At 39.5% G+C, this 22,922-nt stretch overlaps 2 protein-coding genes across 5 annotated transcripts in view; both read left to right on the top strand.

Annotated features, from left to right (window-relative positions):
- Positions 1-22,922, top strand: part of LOC146506120 (GTPase IMAP family member 2-like) — a 126,549-nt gene that overhangs the window by 97,612 nt on the left and 6,015 nt on the right. The gene's annotated exons all lie outside the window — the stretch shown is intronic.
- LOC146506121 (uncharacterized) lies at positions 283-18,499 on the top strand. 4 transcript variants are annotated; one of them, XM_085179954.1, is made up of 7 exons: positions 283-1,178; positions 3,809-3,876; positions 3,966-4,020; positions 5,319-5,366; positions 5,941-6,576; positions 7,315-8,442; positions 13,499-18,499. In XM_085179954.1, the coding sequence occupies exons 3-7, from the start codon at positions 3,978-3,980 to the stop codon at positions 15,535-15,537; spliced, it is 3,894 nt and encodes a 1,297-aa protein (XP_085036080.1). In that variant the 5' UTR covers positions 283-1,178; positions 3,809-3,876; positions 3,966-3,977; the 3' UTR covers positions 15,538-18,499. The 4 variants fall into 4 exon arrangements, with proteins under 4 accessions (XP_085036080.1, XP_085036085.1, XP_085036084.1 ...); XM_085179959.1 differs by lacking the exon at positions 283-1,178 and adding an exon at positions 2,165-2,386; XM_085179958.1 differs by lacking the exon at positions 283-1,178 and adding an exon at positions 2,165-3,549 and having other exon boundaries at positions 3,582-3,876.

The raw sequence follows: 22,922 nt of genomic DNA, 5'->3' as shown, positions 1-22,922 counted from the left end.
CTGTATAACTGCATCTCTGCCAGTTTCTCTGCACTCCAGCCTCCTCTGTGCCATGTGAAGGGATTTTCCTTAAGGCAGGAGAAAAGGAGCAGGTTCAGCCATCGCACAGTGGAACAAATTCTCTTCTTAAATAAAAATGAAAAACTTTAAATGCATCATGTTTTTAATTTGCAAGTTCATAAGCATTTTCCTTTTCACAATCAATTCTACCCCCAGGTCAAAAATATGTCTAGGAAAATTTCCCTAATATATAATATTATATATAATATTATTTATAAATATACCCGTCTAGCACTTGCACAAGTGCATGGAGGCAGGACCTCACAGCAGAAGCATACTCCATAATGTGTTGTACATTATTATATGTATATTATATGTAATGTGGTATTTTTCAATTATTGTATTTACCAACATCAAGAAGTCACCAGCAAAGAAAGACCACACCATGGTGCATGTTTGAACAAGGAGAGTTTACTGGTCAAAATTATTTATTAAACAAATAAAACACATTTTTTTAAACCCCCAAAATACACGTTCAAAGCAACAGCGGCCCAATATCAGACAGAACTCCACTCTGTAGAGTGAGCAATCATAATGAAGCGGTTTGTTTTATTTTGTGGATTCAAGCTGCTCTTCATATTTTTGGCCAGCAGATGTCACCAGAGAGGACTGTGTTGAAAAGCTCCGAGTAATGAACCGTTTTTCAACACAAGCTTCAGAAAGCTTCATTTGGCCATCACTACCGTATGCTCTTCAACTTCCTCTGGACACATTACATCAGAAAAAGTGTAATGATGAATGATTATGAACACAGTGGTCTCAGTGTTTTTGTCATGATCCTGTGTCTGTGACCCAGCGCTTTGAGTTTATTGTTATTGTTATTATTTTCTAGTTCATTCTGATTTTGTATTAATTCTTTAGGTTGGGTTCTCGTGTTTATTATCTCTACCTGTGTCTCCCTCTGTGCTCTGTTCGTGTTCCCGAGTTTGTGTTGTAAAACAGTCTGTGAGTTTCCTGTTTTATTTTGTAGGTTCGTGTCCCGTTATGCCTTCTGGCATCATTGATCATGTGACTCTAGCCAGCCGAACCAAGCATCGAGACACTTCTGAAGCATTGTGTTGTCTTTTTGGATACACGCGCCTGAACTGCAGCTTCAGACAGAGCGTGGAACTGAACAGGTTGCGTTTTTTTTTTTAATTAATCGATTTATTTTACTTCTTCTATAAAATCACAGGAAAGACACACTGACACTGCTCAGGTGAAAACAGCTTTAACCTGGTTAGGGTAAAGTCGTGCGGAAATAAATAAACTATCCGCAAACTAAAGAAACATGTGAAAAGATAGTTTTACATTTTCAGACAATTAAAATGGACAAAAATCTCAATCTGATTCAAGTAGATACTAAAGTGCTTTCACTTTCGCTTTTATAGTCAGCAATAAGAACGCACGATTGTAAAATGTTATTTCCGTTGTACACACATTCATTAAATAACTTATTTCTATTAGGAGGTGGTCGGTAGGTGTATTGTTGTTCTTGGGTTTTGTTTCCCTTCTTGGCATAGGTAGGCGGGGCGGGGCTTGATGGCATTCCGGTGTTGTGCCAAAAAGTGACTGCCTGCCAAAAACTGATTTCCAATGTTTCCGTGTATTTTTTTATGTGTAATATCTTTATGTATGTTGATAAATAGACTTCGGTGAACAGCGTTTACAAAGGGGTTATATATAGAATTAAAAAATTATCTGTTTTTTCAAGTATCTTTAGAGCTCTGTGTTATTGTACTTACATTATAACCAATCCGCTCCTTTATCCTCGTTTAAAATATTTTTACAGAACTATTGTCATATTTGCTGCCTTTTCTGCTCTCCTCTTGGCCAGCTTACTCTGACAAAATACATTTTTAATGTTAATGAGATTTTTTTAACTGCATAAATAAAGGTTATATAAAAGTCACTGCCAAAAACTGATTGCGGCTTCTACCTTGTTACACGAATGTTGTTTGTGGCTCAATATGACTTTATGTCATCCATGAGGGATGCATTTAACATATGTTTCACATATTATAGCCCAACAAGTTACTTATAGCAGTTTAAATACGACCAATCAGTTTTTGGCAAATACCGGAAATCACTTTTTGGCAGACAATTAGTGAGCGCTTTTCACTAATGACAGATTCAGCTTGTTGGTGCAAGCTGAATCTGTTGATTCTACGCTATTAAGCTGCACATTTTTAAGCTCCATCTCCTGCCTGCTTCTCCTTTGTTCTAGCCTGTCCCGCTGCCTGCTCGCCTGTCTAGTTTTCTGTGTGTTGGCTTCTTTGGATCCGTGACAGAGAGTTACTTCGTACCAGTCTGTGACCACCGCTACAGCTGTATTTCTGTGTTTCAAGTAAGCTCTCCAACTCTCCCCGTCCACTTTAGTTTAACTCTCGGCTATCGACGTTACTCCGTAACTTTGTTTGTCCCTCGTTCGCTCCGGTGCGTCATCTTTCCACCCGCATACCTCGGCTCCGTCTCATCCCTTCAGCTCTGCTCTCCTTGCACATTTTACCTGTCACTGTATATCGCCCCTTCCCTTATAAATATTCCCCCATCATTGTATATAAATATGCATCACTACTATCCTGTGCCCGTGTGTGTTTCTGCCACTAAATCCATCCGTGTAAACTCCCCTAACAATTTCCTTCCTTTCTTTTCCAAACTCTTGTTTTGCAAAGTTTTTTTTTTGTTTGTTTGTTTTGTTTGTTTTTGCTGCAGGAAACAATGCATAAGTTGTAGTTTGACAGATCATTTAAAATGCTTGGTTTTTTTGACATGTCATATTCTTTTACTGAGATGGTCTACAAAGAATCATGGCTATGATAATATTTTGATGTCTGCAACTCTTTGGGATTATATCTGACTGTTTAATAACTATTTCGTTATATTCAGCATAACAGACTCACCTGTCTCATAACTGTGAGACACATTGAAATATGTTGTGATAATTATAGTTACATTTCCCCCAAATATAAGCATGAAATGTTTTCTCATTTAATCTACACAGAATTTTGATAGTGTTGAGGTTTGTCTGTAACAGTTTTTTATTTTTAATTTGTAAAAACGTACATGTATATTAAGCATATATATTTTTGCATAAGCAAAAAAAAAACAAAAACCCTATAAAAACAAAACTAGTCACAGATTTGATTTCTTTGGACTGCTTTTAGCTTTGATGGCATTCATTCATCATGGGATCATAGAGATGAGTTAATACAACGTCACAACATTCATTTTCATCCAGAGTTACATTAACTCTTCCTTAATATCTCGTAATAATGAGGTACAGTATATTCATTTGACCTCATTTTTGGGGACATAACGTTAACAAACCCAGACTTGATCAACTGATTCTTCTGCAGCTTGTATTGATGTATTGATGTGTTAGACAGTTTTTAGCCTAGTTTTAGTGATTTCAGCTTCTCCTTTCATTTGCTCGATGCCGGCTAACACTTTGTTTCAGGTAAAATTAACATCTTTCTTACAGCCAGTTTTAAACTATCTTCTGACAAAGTTCTTTAAGACCCCCCCCCCCCCCCCCCGAGTTTTTCATTCCCACTGCCACCCACTGCTTGCTCATAGTGAGTCATATGATTGCTGGGTTTTTCTCTGTATTATTGAAGGCCTTTATGTTACAATATAGAGCCTTGAGGCCGCTGCTGTGATAAGGCACTATATAAATAAAACTGAATGGAACATTTTTCATTTAGTTGATTAACTCTAACTCAAATCTAAAACGTATATCTGCTGTTCTTCTTCTTGTGCTGTAAAGTTGGTGTGAAGATGACCACGCTTTTTTAGAAATCCTTCAGATCTGAGACCTCGGGAACACCCAGAGAAGTAAGTGTTTACTTGCGGAGCTTTAACACTCATTCGTTATATTCAACTATGGCTTTTAAAGAGCTAAATAGTTTTATTCTTCCCACCAGCTGAACCACTCAATGATGTTTTCAGCAGAGTCCTTTTCGGCAACTTATGAAGCTGGTAAGTGCAGTTCTGCATCCATTATAGCACTCCTCTGCTTTTTGTGCAGAGGAGTTTTTTTTGGTTTCCTGTTCTCATGCTGTCCTACCATGGAAGCACAGCATGAGTAGAGGTCTCTTTTTTTCCTCTTGTACTTTCCCACTGTAGTGTACATTTCAGTGTTTTTCTATAACACTACTGATCTCCGACTTGTATCCCCATATAATGTCTGTGTTGTGTGTGTAAGGTCGGGGGGGGGGGGGGGGGGGGGTCCCATTTCACTGCAGGGCAACCTGCATGTGGCGAATAAAGCTTTGATTGATTGAGATGACAATAAAGTTTACTTTGACTTCAGCAGCGAGCAGGCGCACCGAGGGACAGAATTTCAAAAAAACATCGGTGCAAATTATACGTCTGTATCATGATGTCTGGTGTTTTTATGTTTGTTGGTTTGTTTTTATTTTCTTTTATTTTGCGAGCTCCAGCCAGCCTGAGAATCCCCCCTGTGCCACATACAGCAGGTGCACCTCGCAAGCGGAGGGCGCCCTTACTCCCAGCAAATGGGCGATGGAAAACCGATCGGTGCCTATGCCATCCCCAATATGCGCTGGCTGATGTCGGGCAGCATGAGTACGAGCAATTTTTTATTTATTTTTTTTTGCCGATGCCCGTGATGCCGCCCCGGACAACCGCCCGTGTTGCCCGTATCAAAAACCACTACCGGACAGCAAGTAGTTAAACATCTCACAGTTACTTTTATTGAGAATTAACTTTAAAGAAACAAAAATCAGCTTCCTATTTTTTTGTGTCAAATGGGAAAGAAGCATCAATATCTGATGAGAAGACTTATTCATTTGGCCTTACTTTTATTTTGTGGTATTTGATGCAGTTTTCTTGTTTTGTGGTGTTGTATTTTTTTCAAGAGGAGATGAATATCTCTAACAAGGTGATTTTTTTCACATTTGCTCATCTTAATTTTTAAGTGAAATGTGCTTTTTGAGTTTAAACACTATTTGCATATAAGGCAACCTTTTCCTTTTGCAGTATTTTTGTGTGGTGTGTTTTTCTATGATTTAACATTTTCACATTGTCTTATTGAGGTGATGCAAAGTGAAACATGCATTTTTTTTAAATTTCTTTTTGGTATTGTGCTGGAAAAGCTTGAAAATGGACCTTGAAAGTATTTAAAAAGTGCTTCAACTTGACCCTGAAAAAGGTGTATGAACCTTCAGTTGTTTTAAAAATATTCCACTGCCATATGGGAAAGGAAGTTGACCTCCAAAAGAATGCATAAGAGTGACATTTATGTATACTTACAGGTCAACCTCTGAAGCGCAGCAGCAGCCGTGAATTACTGCCGCCTAGTAGTAAGTCAAACTAAACAAGATCAGAGTACTACTGTGCTTAAGTAGGTTTGCATGTACAGTGTTCATTTGATTGTTCTTCTTTAGTTGTAAAAATTCAATATAAATGTTTTTTATTGTCACTGCAGACTGCACAATAGTTTCTTTATTAACTCAGATTAATGAAGAAACATAACTTATCAACTTTGTGTACCATCTGCAGGATTTCTAATCAGGGTGAACCTGTTTTAATCTCTTTACAAATTAAATCCCAAATGCACAGAATGGTTAATAACACGTCCTTTATTTTGTTTGTTTTCTGGATCGCCAACCACTACTCAAAATATTTACAGTGATTCCAGTCATTGTTCAGGTATCAGGGTTTACATTGTCTTGTATGAAGCATTTTTATGCATTGATCATTTTTTATCAGATTTTCTTAAATGAAAAATCAATTAAAAAAACATAAATGTTGCAACAAACTGTGAGATCAGATTTGTATGACACCATAATGGACATATAATGTGGATATAATTTAATGGAGTTTCGTACTTTTAATAATAAGGTGACTCTTTACATATATGAATTTTCTTCTCAGTGTCTGAGCTGAGGGTTGTTATGCTGGGCAACAGCTGGTCTGAGAGGAGTTCAGTGGGAAATGTTCTCATCGGAGAGACCGTGTTCAATGCTGAGAAAGAATGGAATACCTGTCTGAGAGTCAGTGGACCTTTGGAAGACAAAAGCATAGCTCTCATCAATGCTCCTGATCTGCTGGATCCAAACATGTCTGATGACCAACTGACAGAGATTATAGACAAATGTAAGAGTCTCTCTGAACCGGGACCTCACGTCTTCTTGTTGGTTATACAGCCTGAAACCTTCACTGGGGAAAACCAGAAGAAGCTACAATCAGTCCTTGAAAACTTCAGCGATCTATCATTTGATCACTCATTGATAGTGATATCATCGCCTGCTGGTCAGAGCTCTGGTTCCACTGAAAACTATCTGCAGCATCTACCGGTAACAGATATGATCAAGAAATGTAAAGACAGCCTGTTTCGGCAGAACCTTGAACAACGTCAACTGGTAAAAGCCATGGGAAAAATTGTACAGCAGAGTGATGGAGATCATGTGAGCTGTAATGTTTTCACAGCCACTACGTCTGGTTTGCCCAGTTACCAACCAAGCCTGAAACAAGGAGAAACGGTCACTGTCAACCAGGATCCTGTAAAAGGTACTTTTTTCATTTAGTAGTATTCTTCATAAATTGCTTTTGTCGTATAACAATCATGCATTACAAATATTTTACCAACTCCCACCATGTTTGCATCTGAGAGGCAGCTGGTTTGTTGTCATTAGTGGTGGTTAGCATTGTCTTAGAATGGCTACAACTAACCAGCATTTTCTTTCTTCACCATTCGAACAGCCAGTATAAATGACTTCAGTGAACCTAAGAATGTATTCCTTACAGGCTGGCAGTTTTTTGTTACAACAACAAATGGTGTAAGTCATAATAAAATGTGACTTAATAATCACACTATAGCTGCTCAGTGAGGTTCAATATAGAAAAAGGAAAGTTTTATTACAGCCACTCTAAAATGCTGCCCCAGAAAACAATCCATTTAGCTGGCAGTCAGTTGTTAGTCACGTTATAGTTCATTTGAACCTTGAGGCCTGTTCCACTGTATTTTACAAAAACATGGAACTGAGCTAAAACGCTGGCATTGTCATATTAATGTTGTTTCCACAAACAATAGTGGTCTAATCAGACCATCTCTCACAAAGAAAAAAATGCACTTAACTAATCAAATGCTTTGCGTTCTGTTTGAGGTACATAGCCTTTAGAAAGTCTTTAATAGAAGTCTAAAGGACTCTTAATTTATGTCAAATACCAGCATTGTCATAGTTGGAATTTTAGCAAGTCAAAATCAACTCTGAACTGTGGTTTCGTTTTTTCTCTTTTTCATTTCAGCATCTTCCTTCAGGATTGTACTTTTGGGGAGAAATGAGGACAAAAAGGGAAAACTGTTTAATTTAATTCTAAAAACTCAAGATTCTCATTTGCAAAGATTCCAAACAACAAAACAATGTGTGGCCTCCTGTGGGGAGTGGAGAGGAAACTCTGTAACAGTCGTGAAAACTCCAGACATGCTCAGTCAGCGTGACGATCTAGTAAGAAAACAGGTGGAGAGGTGCATCAGACTTTGCTCACCTGGACCAAATGTTCTTCTGCTGCTAGTGGATTCTGATTTCAATGAGAAACGGAGACAAAAGCAGAAGTTCATCCTGAGTTTGTTTGGTCATGATGCCTTTAAATACTCTTTGGTCATCCTGACAGAAAAGAAGATCAGTAACCCACACAGTGTAAATAAGCTTGTTAAAGAAAGTGGGGACAGAATGTGTGGAATAAATGACACTACACGTGACACGCTAATGGTTGAGATTGAGAAAATCATTCCTGGGCACAACAAGCCTTCTTTAAACCTGGTTCTGTGTGGGAGTGAGAAGACGTCAGCAGCCAAGGCCATTTTAGGTCAGACTGAGCTTCATTCAGTCTCCAACTCATCAGAGTGTGTTAAACATCAGGGAGAGGTGTGTGGACGTTGGGTTTCCCTGGTGGAGCTGCCTGCCTTGTATGGAAAACCTCAGGAGGCAGTGATGGAGGAATCACTCAGGTGTATCTCCCTCTGTGATCCTGAGGGTGTCCATGCCTTCATCCTGGTCCTACCTGTGGCTCCCCTCACTGATGAAGACAAGGGGGAGTTAGAGACCATCCAGGACACATTCAGCTCTCGGGTCAATAACTTCACCATGATTCTGTTCACTGTGGACTCAGATCCTACAGATCCAGCTGTTGGTAAATTTATAAAGGGAAACAAGAACATCCAGGAGCTCTGTGAGAGCTGTGGAGGAAGATCTGTTGTTCTCAATGTCAAAGACAAAGGGCAGATATCAAAGCTGCTGGAAACAGTGGAAAAGATGACAGCTGGCAAAGATGAATCAAGCTATACACTCACCATGTTTACACGTGTCTATGTGGATAAAATCACCACACTCCAGGCAGAACTGAAAAACTTGAATCTACATGACATAGGCCTTTGTAAGTATTTTTTTTTATATATTTTCATGGGTTTTATAAAACTTATAAATATGCCAAGGTTGAAGATCCTGTCTGCACACATAAAATCCAGACATTAGAACAGACATTATTCTTACTCAAACTCCAGTTCTCATTCATCATATTAATTAGACTTATACTTGGTTGTATTTTTGATTAAGAATAAATATTTTTTGATATTTGCAAAACTACATACAAACTATATTTAGCATTTTAATTTTAAACATGAAAGACTGGATGTTAAGGCCTTATACCCTCTCTCAGATGTAATGAGCGGTGAGCCAGGGCATCGCCAGTCTCTTTGAATCTCACTTTTCTCGATACATCCAGGCCAAATAGTTCAATGTTTGTTTCATCAGGCCAGAGAATTTTGGCCTTTTTGCAAACTCCAGGCTGAGGTCTGGACTTTGGCAGGACTATTGCAACATGTTCATTTCATTTTCTTTTTCAGCCATTCTGTGGTAGATGTCTGGCTGTGCTTGAAATCATCGTCCTGTTGATGACTCAGTTTGGTCCAAGTTTTAGCTCTCAGACAGATCTCACATTTTGTATAAGGTGTTTGTGCTGATATGCTTTGTTTGGTTTTCTCCAAAAGGATTTTTGTGCATTATGTCCATACATCTCTGCTTTGGTCACATCTGTCCACACTAGATTGTTCCATAAATTTTTGGTTTGTTTAGATGCATCTTTGAAAATCTGATACATACTACTATGTTCTTGAAACAGTCTTGAATAAGAGGTAAATCACATTATTTGGAAAGGGCCTAATAACACTTCACAGATTGATGAGCAGCAACAGTCTGAAATCAATGCTGATGTTTTTCCTCTTTGCTACTTGTCCTCTGAATTCTTCGGGAAGCATAAAGGTGTATTTATGAGATCTTGGCACTGATAACTGACTGTTAGCTGATCGGAATCAGCAAAGATCTATATCACCAGGTCCTTACATTAAAACCCACCATTATAATTGCAATCGGTGTGTTTCCCAATTCCTTACATATTGATACTTATGTAGGACAATTTGTTGTCACATTTAATGTAACTGGTAAGCATAGTTTTACATTTTTTATTAATTTTTAGGGCCCGAGCACTGACAGTGTGAAGGCCCTATTGTATCTGCTCTGTTTCTTCTTATTATTATTATTCAGGCAAAACAAGGGCCTTTTTGAGGGCTTTAACATGCTCAAAAACTCATGAAATTTTGCACACATGCCAGGTCTGGTGAAAAATTTTGTATTTTAATGGTTTTACTTATGGGCACTGGGAAATGGCTCTAGAGCGCCACCTATGCCTTGTTAAATGCAGCCCTACGACCACATCGTTTGAGCTACATGTATGAAATCTGGCACACATGTGTACCATGCCAAGACGAACAAAAAAAGTCAGTGGGCCCATTGACACAAACCCAACAGGAAGTCCACAATTTAGAAGTGAAGGTGACATTTTGGCTCTAATTTTGCCATTTCCATGCCTCGAACTTTTGCGAACTCCTCCTTGGGATTTGGTCGTATAAGCTTCATCTTTGGTCAGTGTCAGCTACACACCTGGGCCATGTTAAATTGCGGAGCTTTTGAGTTTTCGGGATACGGTGAGGCCGTGGCGCCGCGGCGAATTTCGATGACTCACCATGAAAAACTTATTGCCTCTCATTCTGTCATACATTGTCCGATCTGGACCAAACAGCACACATATGATAAGGCTCCAGCCCTGAACATATTTCAACTGCCAAATTTGTTATCAAGGACAGCGCCACCTAGTGGGAACAGGAAATGTCATGTTTTACACTTTGGGGTACAGTATTGTGATGGGTGACATCTGCAGCCTCAAATTTCTCCAGGAAAGCCTTAAGGAGTTGGTCTTTGGTTACAGTGAAAACTGTGAGTTTTCGCGAAATGGTGTGACCCTGAAAGCATGGCGAACTTTGATGTCTCGCCATGAAGAAACAAATTAGTATAACTCAATGAAATCCAGTCAGATCAGTACCAGACTTTATAAGCATAATGTCAGAACTGCCCTGAACAGATTGATGTGCCCATTGTCAGGAATACGCAGAGCGCCATCTAGTGGGAACAGGAAATGTCATGGCTTTAATTTTGTTGTACTGATTTCCACAGGTTCATTGTGGACACCTCAAAAGTGGTGAATATCACCATCATTCCTTCATGATGCTTTAGTGCGAAAATTGTGACTTTAAACTGAACGGCGCACCCTGGTGGCAACGCAGTTCACCATAAACAATGAAGTTGCTTTTGAGGGGCTTGGAAAGTTTAAAAAGTCTTGAAATTTGGCGCACACCTCCAACGTGATGAACGTTTTGTTGTTATGTGATCACTTTCCTTGAATAGCGCAAAATGGCTCCGCAGCGCCCCCTACAAAATTTCAAAACCACAGCCCCTGCTCTGTGTTTTATCTATGAGTCTGAAACCTGGTAAGCTTACAGGAGATATCAAGATGTACAAAAAAGTCTCTTGGAGCAATATCCCAAATCCAACAGGAAGTCAGCCATTTTAAAATTAATGTGTAATTTTGGCGACATTTTACCCTCTTTTCAGGCACTGTTCTTTGACGAACTCCTCCAAGGGATTTCATCAGATTGACACGATCTCCATTGCGTGGAATCTAAAGACCTTTGTGATGTTAAATTGCAAAGCTTTTTACGTTCAGGGAAACGGGATGGTCATGGTGCCACGTAGAGTTTCAATCACTCGGCAAAAAGCAATAATCTGCTGTCACTCAAAAACACAATATCCAATCTCTCCCAAAGGTTGCAGGCTTGATGAGACTCGAGCTCGGAAATGTTTGTTATGCCATTTGTCAGTAATGGTTAGAGCGCCACCTAGTGGGACGACTGTAATCATGATTGAATGAGATGAGATGTTAGCTGGTGGTTAAATGCATGAATTCCATCAATGTGACATCAGATCAGACGTGCTGGTTTTAGGTGTTGGGCGTGGCTCGACGCGCTGGGTTGCGAGGGCCCTCATAACGCTGCTTGCAGCTTTAATTATTATTATTCAGGCAAAACAAGGGCTTTTTTGAGGGCCTAAACATGCTCAAAAACTCATGAAATTTTGCACACATGCCAGGTCTGGTGAAAAATTACACAATTTAATGGTTTTACATATGAGCACTGGGAAATGGCTGTAGAGCGCCACCTATGTGTTGTTAAATGCAGCCCTACAAACACATCGTTTGAGCTACATGTATGAAATCTGGCACACATGTGTACCATGCCAAGACGAACAAAAAAAGTCTGTGGGCCCATTGACGCAAACCCAACAGGAAGTCCACAATTTAGAAGTGAAGGTGACATTTTGGCTCTAATTTTGCCATTTTCATGCCTCGAACTTTTGCGAACTCCTCCTTGGGATTTGGTTGTATAAGCTTCATCTTTGGTTAGTGTCAACTACACACCTGGGCCATGTTAAATTGCGGAGCTTTTGAGTTTTCGGGATACGGTGAGCCTGCGGCGCCACGGCAAATTTCGATGATTCGCCATGAAAATATTATTGCCTCTCATTCTGTCATACATTGTCCGATCTGGACCAAAGAGCACACATATGATAAGGCTCCACCCCTGAACATATTTCAACTGCCAAATTTGACATCAAGGACAGCGCAACCTAGTGGGAACAGGAAATGTCATGTTTTACACTTTGGGGTACAGTATTGTGATGGGTGACATCTGCAGCCTCAAATTTCTCCAGGAAAGCCTTAAGGAGTTGGTCTTGGGTTACAGTTAAAACTGTGACTTTTTGCCAAAGGGTGTGACCCAGCAGCATGGCGAACATTGATGTCTCGCCAAGAAGAAACAAATTAGTATAACTCAATGAATTCCAGTCTGATCAGTACCAGTTTTACAGGCATGATGTCAGACCCGCCCTGAACAGATTGATGTGCCCATTGTCAGGAATACGCAGAGCGCCACCTAGTGGCAACAGGAAATGTCATGTCTTTCACTTTGTTGTACTGATTTTCACAGGTTCATTGTGGCCACCTCAAAAGCGGTGAATATCACCACAAGTCCCTCATGATGCTTCAGTGTTACTTTAAACTGAACGGCGCACCCTGGTGGCAACGCAGTTCACCATGAAAAATCACCATGAACAATGAAGTAGCTTTTGAGGGGGCTTGGAAAGTTTAAAAAGTCTTGAAATTTGGCGCACACCTCCAATGGGATGAAGGCTTTGTTGTTATGTGATCATTTTCCTTGAATAGCGCAAAATGGCTCCACAGCGCCCCCTACAAAATTTCAAAACATCAGCCCCTGCTCTGTGTTTTATCTATGAGTCTGAAACCTGGTAAGCTTATGGAAGATATCAAGATGTACAAAAAAGTCTCTTGGAGCAATATCCCAAATCCAACAGGAAGTCAGCCATTTTAAAATTAATGTGTAATTTTGGCGACATTTTACCCTCTTTTCAGGCACCGTACTTTGACGAACTCCTCCAAGGGATTTCATCAGATTGACACGATCTCCATTGCGTGGAATCTAAAGACCTTTGTGATGTTAAATTGCGAAGCTTTTTATGTTCAGGGAAACGGGGTGGTCATGGCGGCACGTGGAGTTTGAATCACTCGCCAAAAAGCAGTAATCTGCTGTCACTCAAAAACACGATGTCCAATCTCTCCCAAAGGTCGCAGGCTTGATGAGTGCCTGCCCTCGTAACGCTGCTTGCAGCTTTTATTTTTTATTGTAATTGTGTGAAGGGATGGATGGTAATCTAAACCACAACCTTTTGAAATTATTTTACATGGTCTTTAATACCAAACATGACCTGTGAGCTAAAAGAATAAGCGATTGAGAAAAACAAAACTTGTTCCAAGGGCATACAGTGTGCGCTTGGTTGACTGTTTTGACTTTGTTCTCATTCATCACTAAGTCATGTATTACAGTAAATAATGTTCAGTCAGTGGCAGTATTTGATGTCCTGGTATTAAATGTTTTTGTACATCTAACTCAAAATTAGAAGGTACTGAATGATTATTTCAGTGAGTCAGAATTACCTTTCAATAACTATGTATTCTTAACTTACAGTGGATGAAGAGAAGGAGAGCTCAGACCGTCTCAGGATTGTGCTGATCGGAAAGACCGGCAGTGGAAAGAGCTCCTCAGGAAACACCATTCTAGGAAGAAAAGAGTTCACAGCTGGCGCAAGCCAGACATCAATCACCAAACAGTGTCAGAAAGCAGAGGGTGATGTGGACGGTCGTCCTGTTGTTGTGCTCGACACTCCTGGACTCTTTGACTCAACTTTGACACTTGAAGAGGTCTGTGAGGAGATGACTAAGTGCATCAGTCTTCTGGCTCCAGGACCACATGTCTTCCTGTTGGTGTTGCAGATTGGTCGATTAACGCCAGAGGAGAAAGAGACTCTGAAACTGATCAAGAAAGTCTTTGGGAAAAATTCAGAGACGTTCACCATCATTCTTTTCACAGGAGGAGATACACTCGAACATCATGAACAGTCTATTGAAGATTACATTAAATATGCATGTGATGATTCCTTTAAAAGTCTGATCGCTGACTGTGAATCGAGATACCATGTGTTCAATAACCGTGAGAAACAAGGCTGCACACAAGTCAGTGAGCTGATAAAAAAGATTGACACCATGCTTAACAAAAATGGAGGAAAATGCTTCACAAATGAATTGCTGCAAGAAGCTGAAGCAGCAATAAAGAAACAAATGGAGAAGATCCTAAAAGAGAAGGAAGAAGAGATGAAGAGACAGAAGGAGGAACTCGAAAGAAAACACCAGGAAGAAATGAAATCAATGAAAAGACAAATGGAAGAGCAAAGAAAAGAAAATGAACAGAGAGATGAGCAATTCAGACAGTTACAGGAAAGCATTGACTTTCAGTCTGAAGAGAGAAAGAAAGAACAAGAAACTAGAAAGAAAGAGAGAGAAACAGAAGAACTTAAAAGACGAGGATGGGAACAAAATATTCAAGAACTGGAGAAAAAACTACGATCAGAGTCAGAATCAAAGGAAATGATTAACAGGGAGCTTGAACAGTACAAAGAAAATATAAGAGAGCAGGATCAACTGAAGGAAAAACTAAACCAAGATGATGAACAGAAAGACCAGAAATTCAGGAAGCTCCAAGAAGAATACAACCAAGTAAAAGAAAAATATAAACGTGAAAAAGAAAAAGAGGATCAAATCAAAATAGAACAAGAAGAGAAACTAAAAGAGTTGGAGGAAAACTATAAGAAAGAAATTGAAAGCATGCAGGAAGACATGGAGAAGTTTAAAGAAGAGGCCAGAAGAACAGCTGAAGAGTTCAATGAATTCAGAGAAAAAAATGAAGCTGTGATAGAAAAACTGATGGAGGAGGTGACGGATCTAAAGGAGCAACATCAGAAAGACCTGCTGGGAAAAATGGAGGAATATGAAAGATTAAAGGATCTGTCAGACTACAAAGAAATTAGTCTGAAGCAGGAAATAGATGTTCTGCAGGGTAAACATAAATCAGAAATGGCTGATTTAGTCCTGATGCTCCTGAGTCAAAAGCAGGAAAACAAGAAAGAAATAAAAAGCATGCAGGAATCACACAGAAAAGAGGAAGAGAAGCTTAAAAAAGATCTTTCAAATGAGAACAAGAAAGAAGTAAAGGAAGAAATTGGTAAACTAAAGAAAAAACAAAAAGAAAAAATGAAAGGATTGAGGAAACAGCTTTTGACCCAAAACAAAGACGACTGGGAGACAGAAAGGGAAGAGCTGTCCAACCAACATGAAAAAGAAATTTGTGATTTGAAGCAAACTCTTTTAACAAACCAGCAACAAAATAAAAAGGAAAAATTGGGTAAACTAAAAGAAGAACACGAGCACAAACTGGAAAAATTCAAAGAAAAGCTTCTGAAAGAAAATGAAAAAAATGAGAAAGAACAAGTGGATGAGCTGCAGAAGGAACAGGAAAAAGAAATGAATGAACTAAAACAGAAACTTGGGACCCAAGATGGAGACAGTACCAGGAAGGAACTGGAAGTAATGCAGAAAAAACACGAAACAGAAATTAATGAGCTGAAAGAAAAACTTCTGACTTCTGACAAACAGTCCTGCTTTGTCTCATGAGCAAAACTGCAGACATCAAGAGAGACATTTCATTCATATCCTTTATTGATGTGACCGTGCCAAGTATCACTATAACACATTACTGGGAGTCTGTGGGGACTGAAGCACTTCTGGAACCAGCTTCAAGTGGACGTTAAAGGGACTTTGGTGAAACCAAATGAACTTAAGGACTTAAAGGCTCTTCCATTCTGTCTGTCCCTCTCGCTCTTTCTCACTCACATTCACTTGCACACAGTATAAATGCAAAAATAAGATCATATAGCAATAATCAATATCTAGGATCATTCCAGCTTTTGACCAGCATCATGGAAACAGAGTTCAGGGGAATGGACATATTTATCTACACTTATGATATAAACTCGCAGTATTTTCTTCAACATTACCTACCACAAGACCAAAGCTGATTCAGCTCACAGAAGTAACATAAAGACAATCAATATCTATAAGCATGGAACAAAAGAGAGACTCGTTATCAGGTCCTCAGCCTGACTGGATGGGGTCACCATTCCAAACAAATACACTCATTATAGAAGTCCTCATTTAACAGCTGTTTCTGATGGAACGACCTCTACAGTGTTGACCCTCCTCATCAGGTTTGACCCTCCTCATCCACTGGAGCACAAACTGGGTGCAACACAGAGCGAACACCACTGATACAGGAAGCAGAAGAACATCACATCAGGAGTAACTGGGTTGGCTGTTGGCTTCGTGAGAGCTTCAAAGAACTTACATTTGGTCATGTGAGAGTTCCTGATGACCAGGTCTTACTCATGGGGCCAAGGGGTTCGGTGTGTTGTGGTCTGGGCAGCAGTGAGAGGTGGAGTCTGATTCCCGTCTGCTTCAATTGGATTTAGGGACATAGAACCTCACCTTTCTGATGGACCTTATTCTCTGACATTACCCTTGGTGAGGTGGGTGGATATACTTTTATACTTTTGTACTTTTGAGTTGTGGAATAGTTTCTGATTGTCATTTTACAGATGTACTGAACATCAGTTATAGTCTTCTCCCCTGGTTAACGTGTTTTTCCTTTTCACCAAACTGTAAATTGTTATGTTGCATCATTTTTATTAATGCTTGTTTTATATGAATTCTTTTGATATTTTAGAATTAAAGATGATTTGAAGTTATGATTCACATGGAGATTTAACATTAATTACATTTTATTATCCTGTTTGTACGGTTTTCACCTGCTCTGTTGAATGATGCAGGAAAATGTAGTTTTGGCTTTTTTCTGCATTGATAAATACTGACTGTGTGTTTCATTTGTATTTACACAATAAAAACAAAGAAAATGCAAACTGAGGATATGTTTTTCAGAATGAAAGTAATGAAATGAAAATAAAGGACAGAAAATATTCACAAACTGTTTAGCAGAGAAAAATAGTTTGTGGATGATCGTGATCAGCTGAAGAAACACTTTGGGAAGCGTCGTGGGCAGATGTTGTTGCTGGTGTTCTAAAATCTTTCAGGATTTTACTGCTAGCACACACTAATACCTCAGCATATAGTAAACAACACAACTACACCCAAACAGGTCTAAATCAAACAGCTAACTGAGGCTTAACAGTGTTGGAATATAACTGGAATAAACCCCAATGTTCATTATTAGAGTCAGGTCTATGAAACAGAAATCACATACAAATGGAGTGGTTTTGTTTTATTACAGAAACCGTAGACTAATGAGCAGTGTTGGTCAAGTTACTTGAAAAAAGTAATCAGTAACTAATTACTTATTACTTCCCCCAAAAAGTAATCCCGTTACTTTACTGATTACTTATTTTCAAAAGTAATTAAATACTTAGTTACTTTTTAAAAACACGATTTACAACCTGAATAGGTGATAAAGTGATAGATCTTTCAGCCCAATTCTACTTTTTCTGCATAATCATCATACAAAATGTAATCAAATGGAAAAGTCTCTTTTTAAAACTTGTTTTATTAGTTTTAATCTTTTAACTTTATGCATCAAGCAAAAATTTAATTATCTGCAACATTCTCTGACTGGAAGAAATTTGTTTAATATTTAAACCTATTTTCTGCACATTCCAGCACATAAAATAAAATATTTTTGTGTGTTTACACTCAGTCTTTCAAATAGATGCAAGTAAAACACAGCAGAAAATAAATAAAGTCAAAGACTAGCGGTCCTGTTGCTCTATTTTCACCTGTAAAGCAGGAGTGGGGTAGGCGGAGGGTTACCCTGGTGCAGGTGTGCAGCGGTCAGTGGAAGAATCCGCGAGTTTCTCTGTGAGTTTCCCATTACGTCGTAGCTACTCGGTGCTTGTTTGGAAGTTTATGGGTTTTTTTGCTGTAAAAAGAAGTTTTCTTCCCACGCACAACGGACACTAATGTTTTTGTCACTTTTTATGGACTCAAACTCAAAGTAAGGTCAGTACTTCCACGCTTTAAACGCTGCACGCTCATACTCTCTCTGCACTCGATATATGATCCATTGTTGATCTGCACACAGCTGTCGTCACCAACGTCGCACTCGCTTACGTCACTGTCATGAGACATTCTCGCAAAAAATCACAGTTTTAGTAACGCAGTAACGCAGCGTTCCTACGGGAAAGTAACGGTAATCTAATTACCGTTTTTGCAATAGTAATCCCTTACTTTACTCGTTACTTGAAAAAGTAATCGGATTACAGTAATGCATTACAAGTAACGCGTTACTGCCCATCTCTGCTAATGAGTAAGTTATGTTACAGTGTAACCAGCTAATGCTGTTAAAATGATCACGATATGTAGGAGTGTGACTCAGACATGAAGCTCACATACTGTATGTTCTCTAAGCTGTTTACTGACTCTCTCACCATCAGAGCCATAAATCTTTTTTAGACGTACTTGTTGGGATCTACTTGCAAACAGTTACGCTGTGTGTGATCATGAGCTCAGCTCCAACACAGGCAGTGGAAATGATTAAAACAGCTGCATTTAGTAGTCAGATTGTTGACATATTAATCTAAATATTATCGATTGTAGGATCACTGCTGATATATCACACCTACAGAAAATAGTAAACAGCCAGATTAAAAATGGTGTGTCAGTCTTTTGGCTCGCAGGCTGCAGAAACTTGTTTCTACTGGAAACTTGGTGGTTTTGGTCTGTTTTTCAGACGTGTATGATTTGACTCACTGTAAGAAAACCTTTGGTAATGTTTCTGTTTACATGAAGATGCCATTCCAGACCTCAGCAGGTGAGGCACATGATAATTCATTTATAAGTGTAATACAGGTAAATAAACTGGTATTTATGAAGTGTGTTTGTACGAACTCAGCACTAAGAAGACGTTTAAACTGCAAATCTGTTGGTTTCTCTGTGAGTGACATTTAAACTTGGAGCCTTGTGGGCGCTGTTCATAGACTGTATATAAAGGATGGACACAGCCACCGTGAACAATGGGTTTCTGAACTCAGAGGCGTTTTAGAACGCATGGCTGCTGCCATGTTGGATTTTTGGATGAGTCAGTGAAGCGCCAAGCTATCAGCAACAGCTGGCAAGCTTAGACCTCATTAGAGCAAAAGATAAAAATAAAATCAGAAAAATTTCACTCGCCAAAATTAAAGCGCAGACTTTGTGGTCACACGGCACATCCTATCATCAGTCAGGTAATTCCATTAAAAAGCTGAAGGGATTATGCAAGGCTGCTATCCTGTTTATTTGAGTGAAACATCTGAACATGGGAGTTTGTTGGAATCCTCTCACTTTTGAAGCTGCAGTTTTCTTTCAGGCACTGACGTTTTCGTCGCTGCATTCAGGCCTGTGGGACGTCTCTGCTGCTCGTCTCTGGCACCGGGCTCTGACTTTGACCTCTGACCCATTCTGCACATTTTTAATGTTGTAATGAATGAAATCCTGAAACCAAACTACAGAGAATAAAACTTGAAAGGTGACAAGTTAACATTTTAATATTCTCAATGTGTTCATATGAATATATAATATCTGACTGTTTCACTAACAGAAAGCTTCAGTGTATACCTCGGTACATTTCTGTGTAGAGTCCCATAAAGAAGAAGAAGAAGAAGAGAGAGAGCAGCTGTGAGGAGAAGAAGCTCGAGCTGAATGATGTTCATGATGAACGAACTGTAAACTGGTTTAACCGATGGACTCAACACCCTCACTTCCTGTTTTCTCTTCTTTCACTTTTATCAGACATGTTGTGTTTTATCTTTAATAAGATGACCTTTGAACACAGAATACTGACAGCAGGAAGAATTATCAACATGATGATATTTAGTAATTTTTCAGCAACTCTGGATTACTGGGTTTGTTGTATAAAAGACCAGAAACGTCGTAACTTTAGACATCCAATGCACACATAATTACAAACTATTTCAACACACGTTAAACTATTTTACAAATGCATAACCCAACACTAATCCAATTCAGGGTTGCTGGAGGCTATCCCACGTGTTACAGAGTGAGAGGAGGGTACACCTGGACAGGTCGCTTCCTGTCACAGGGCCAACACAGACAACTACTCACACCTATGGTCACTTTAGTAAAACTTATGAAGAAAGAAGCAGTGATGAATCTTCATGCACAATAAAGTCTAACACACATGGTTAGTGCAATAATTTACATGCAAGGATGTAAATTGTTTCTAGGACGGATGCTTGTCTGTTTTGAAGAGACTGATCACTGTCCATTCGTCAGGTTTCATGCTTATTGTGTATTTCTTTCATGGACAGCCAGGCTGACCACATAAAGGAAAACGACCTGCAGTCTTTGGCAGGTATGAAGCAGTGAGATGTGTGGGTCACACTGTGAAAAGTGGAGAACAAGGCAAAATGTAGGTCTTTGAAATTGATGCCATTGGTGTATCTACAAGGAGGCTGAGGGGTACAGAGGCTGCTGCCAGTGTTTTTATATTTACACTTTTCAGCCAAGCAAACAGCTGTTGATATGCTGTATGTACGACCTTCTTCTTCTTTCCCTTTAAAGCTCGCCACAGCAGGTCATCTTCCCCTGTCCCTCCTCTGCACACGTGCAGCTTTGTCTCCAAACTGCTGAACCTGAGCTGTCCCTGTGATGCAGTCCTCTCTAATCCTGTCCATCCTGATCATTCCCAGTAAAAATCTTCCCGTCCTCTGCCACCTCCAGCTCAGCCTCCTGTCTTTTTGCATCACAGCAGCTCTCACAGGAGACCTTTCTCAAAATCATCTTGTAAATTTTTCCAATTAAATTTATCAAGAGGTGTAAGACCTTTAGGGTGCTCTGCTTCACACATCTTCACTTGTATATTCATTCCTTTCTTCTCCAGTAGCTCCCAACATGTACTCTGAGTGATACAGGTCCTTTTGTGGGCCTCAGCTCCACAGTTATGTCTTCTCTTTGGAGGAAGCTGAGATCCTCAGTTCACGATTATGCAACCTAAATGATTCTGTTAATGTTTCACCTCCTGTGCTGAGAGAGTCCAAAAATCCACTTTGTTCAGTCACGTGTTTGTCGGATCTTCTTGCCAGTTTCGTGTTTCATTGTATAGCGATGTTTGTGTTCTTGCTTTCAGGTCCTTTCAGTGAACATTTCAAAGCAGTCAATAATACAGACACATCTATGATGGGCACTGACACAAGTCTTCAGTGGTGCTCCTGGAACTGAGATCTTAAACAAAAAACAATCAGGGATGAAGAAGATTCATTTCAGTCTCACGAGCAGTTTTTTTTAAAGGAATCAGGTTTGTTGCAGAAAAGACTCCACAAATGTTAAAACTACTTGTAATGTGGATTATGTGGGCACTCCTATCACTGCCTCGACTTCATCTTCATCCTTTTCAAATGCAGATTCATCACATGTTCCTGATCTGGTTTCTTTAAGCTCACGGTTCTCCTCACTTCACTGCATTTCTTTTGTAAACTTTCACTTGTGTCTTTTTGGTTTTGCTCATCATCAACACCTGGAAGTGTCACAGATGATTTAAATCTGAGAGCTGCTGCATCCTGCTACATCTTTTCCTCCATCCTCTTTTCCTGCAGCCTGCTGTGCTGCTCACACCTCTGCACGTCTTCCTCCCTCTTCCTCTTGTTGGTGGCTGTTGTGCTTGAGGAGATGGAAAGAACTCAGACAGACACGGACACATCAGGTGTGTCACCTAAAAAAAACGCTTTCTATTCAGTAAATGCTAAAGTACGAACACGTGACAGTTTTCATGAACATCTGTTCTCCCATCAGAGAGAAATCATCCTGATGAAGAGTTTTCACACGGACAGAGTAAGCACACGTCTGATCGCGCAGTGACGCAGTTCTCTTTTTTTCTCCTGCGAGTGGGCGTGTCCTCCGACGTCACATGAACCTGAACCGTAGAAACTTTAATCCTGCAGCTCTGAACCTGCGCGACAGCGTCTTCATCCAGGTAAGATTTATCACAGACAGCAGAGAGAAGCAGGCTCAGACCCGCCGTCAGACTTTAACTGTGAGAAACTTTCTGTGACCTCGAGGTGAATTTTCGGTTCAGGTAATAAACGCGGAACATTTGGACCGGAAGTAAACGATATAGTTCATGTCGTATTTTGTATTTTTGTCTGTAAATCTGTGAAAGTAAGATTGAACCGGTGACTTGATTAAAAAACGGGATAAAATACAGAAAAACCTCATGATTACATCACATCTCTGTGACAGTAACACCCGAGGTTCACAGGGAAGACGCGGAAATGCAGCGCCATAACACAAGAAAACTTGCTTTCACTTCTCCGCTCGCTCTTTGTCAGTTAAACCTGGTTAAAGTTAAAGCTGAGGAGTTCAGTGCTTTTGTGAAAGGTTTGATCAGGAATCAGGAAAAGTAAAGTCTGTCACTGTGTCCTGATACAGGCCTGTTCTGTGTTCTTTGGATCAGAGGCTGTTGAACCAGCTCGGACCGTGTTTGGTGGTCCTGATATGATTCATGGACTTAATCTGCTCTCTCTGTATAATCTCTGTATAATCTCTCTGAAATGATGCGACTCAAGGATTAAACTGAGATAATTATCTCTGTTAGGCCTCCGACACCATTTTAGATATTAGAGTAGGAGGAGCCAAGTTTTTTTTTTTCTTGAACTTTATTATCATGTATACTTAAACATTATTGTCCATTTTTACCTGCGAAAATTAATTTAATATTTATTTTCTCTATATAACTAAGTTCTGTTTTACTTTTGTCTGTTAATATATTTTTCAAATGTGACTACTGAATAAAATAAACAGACTGATGAAGCTCTGACTGTAAACAGCTGCTTTTGGCTCAGTGGGGTCACCACAGGGTCGCTCCACGTGTTTGACTTGGCAGATCGTGGGGTTGTCTGATGCCTCCCCACAGGACTCGCATCAGGCAGGGCTCACACACAGCTTATAAATAAAGTTTCAGAGAAAAAAGAACAAAATAAATGTTCATATAAAAGAAGTGA

The sequence above is a fragment of the Neolamprologus multifasciatus genome, chromosome 12, assembly GCF_963576455.1.
Source record: "Neolamprologus multifasciatus chromosome 12, fNeoMul1.2, whole genome shotgun sequence".
NCBI lineage: Eukaryota > Metazoa > Chordata > Actinopteri > Cichliformes > Cichlidae > Neolamprologus > Neolamprologus multifasciatus.
The sequence above is the reverse complement of the archived record's forward strand: the minus strand, read 5'-3'. Positions and strand labels throughout refer to the sequence as shown.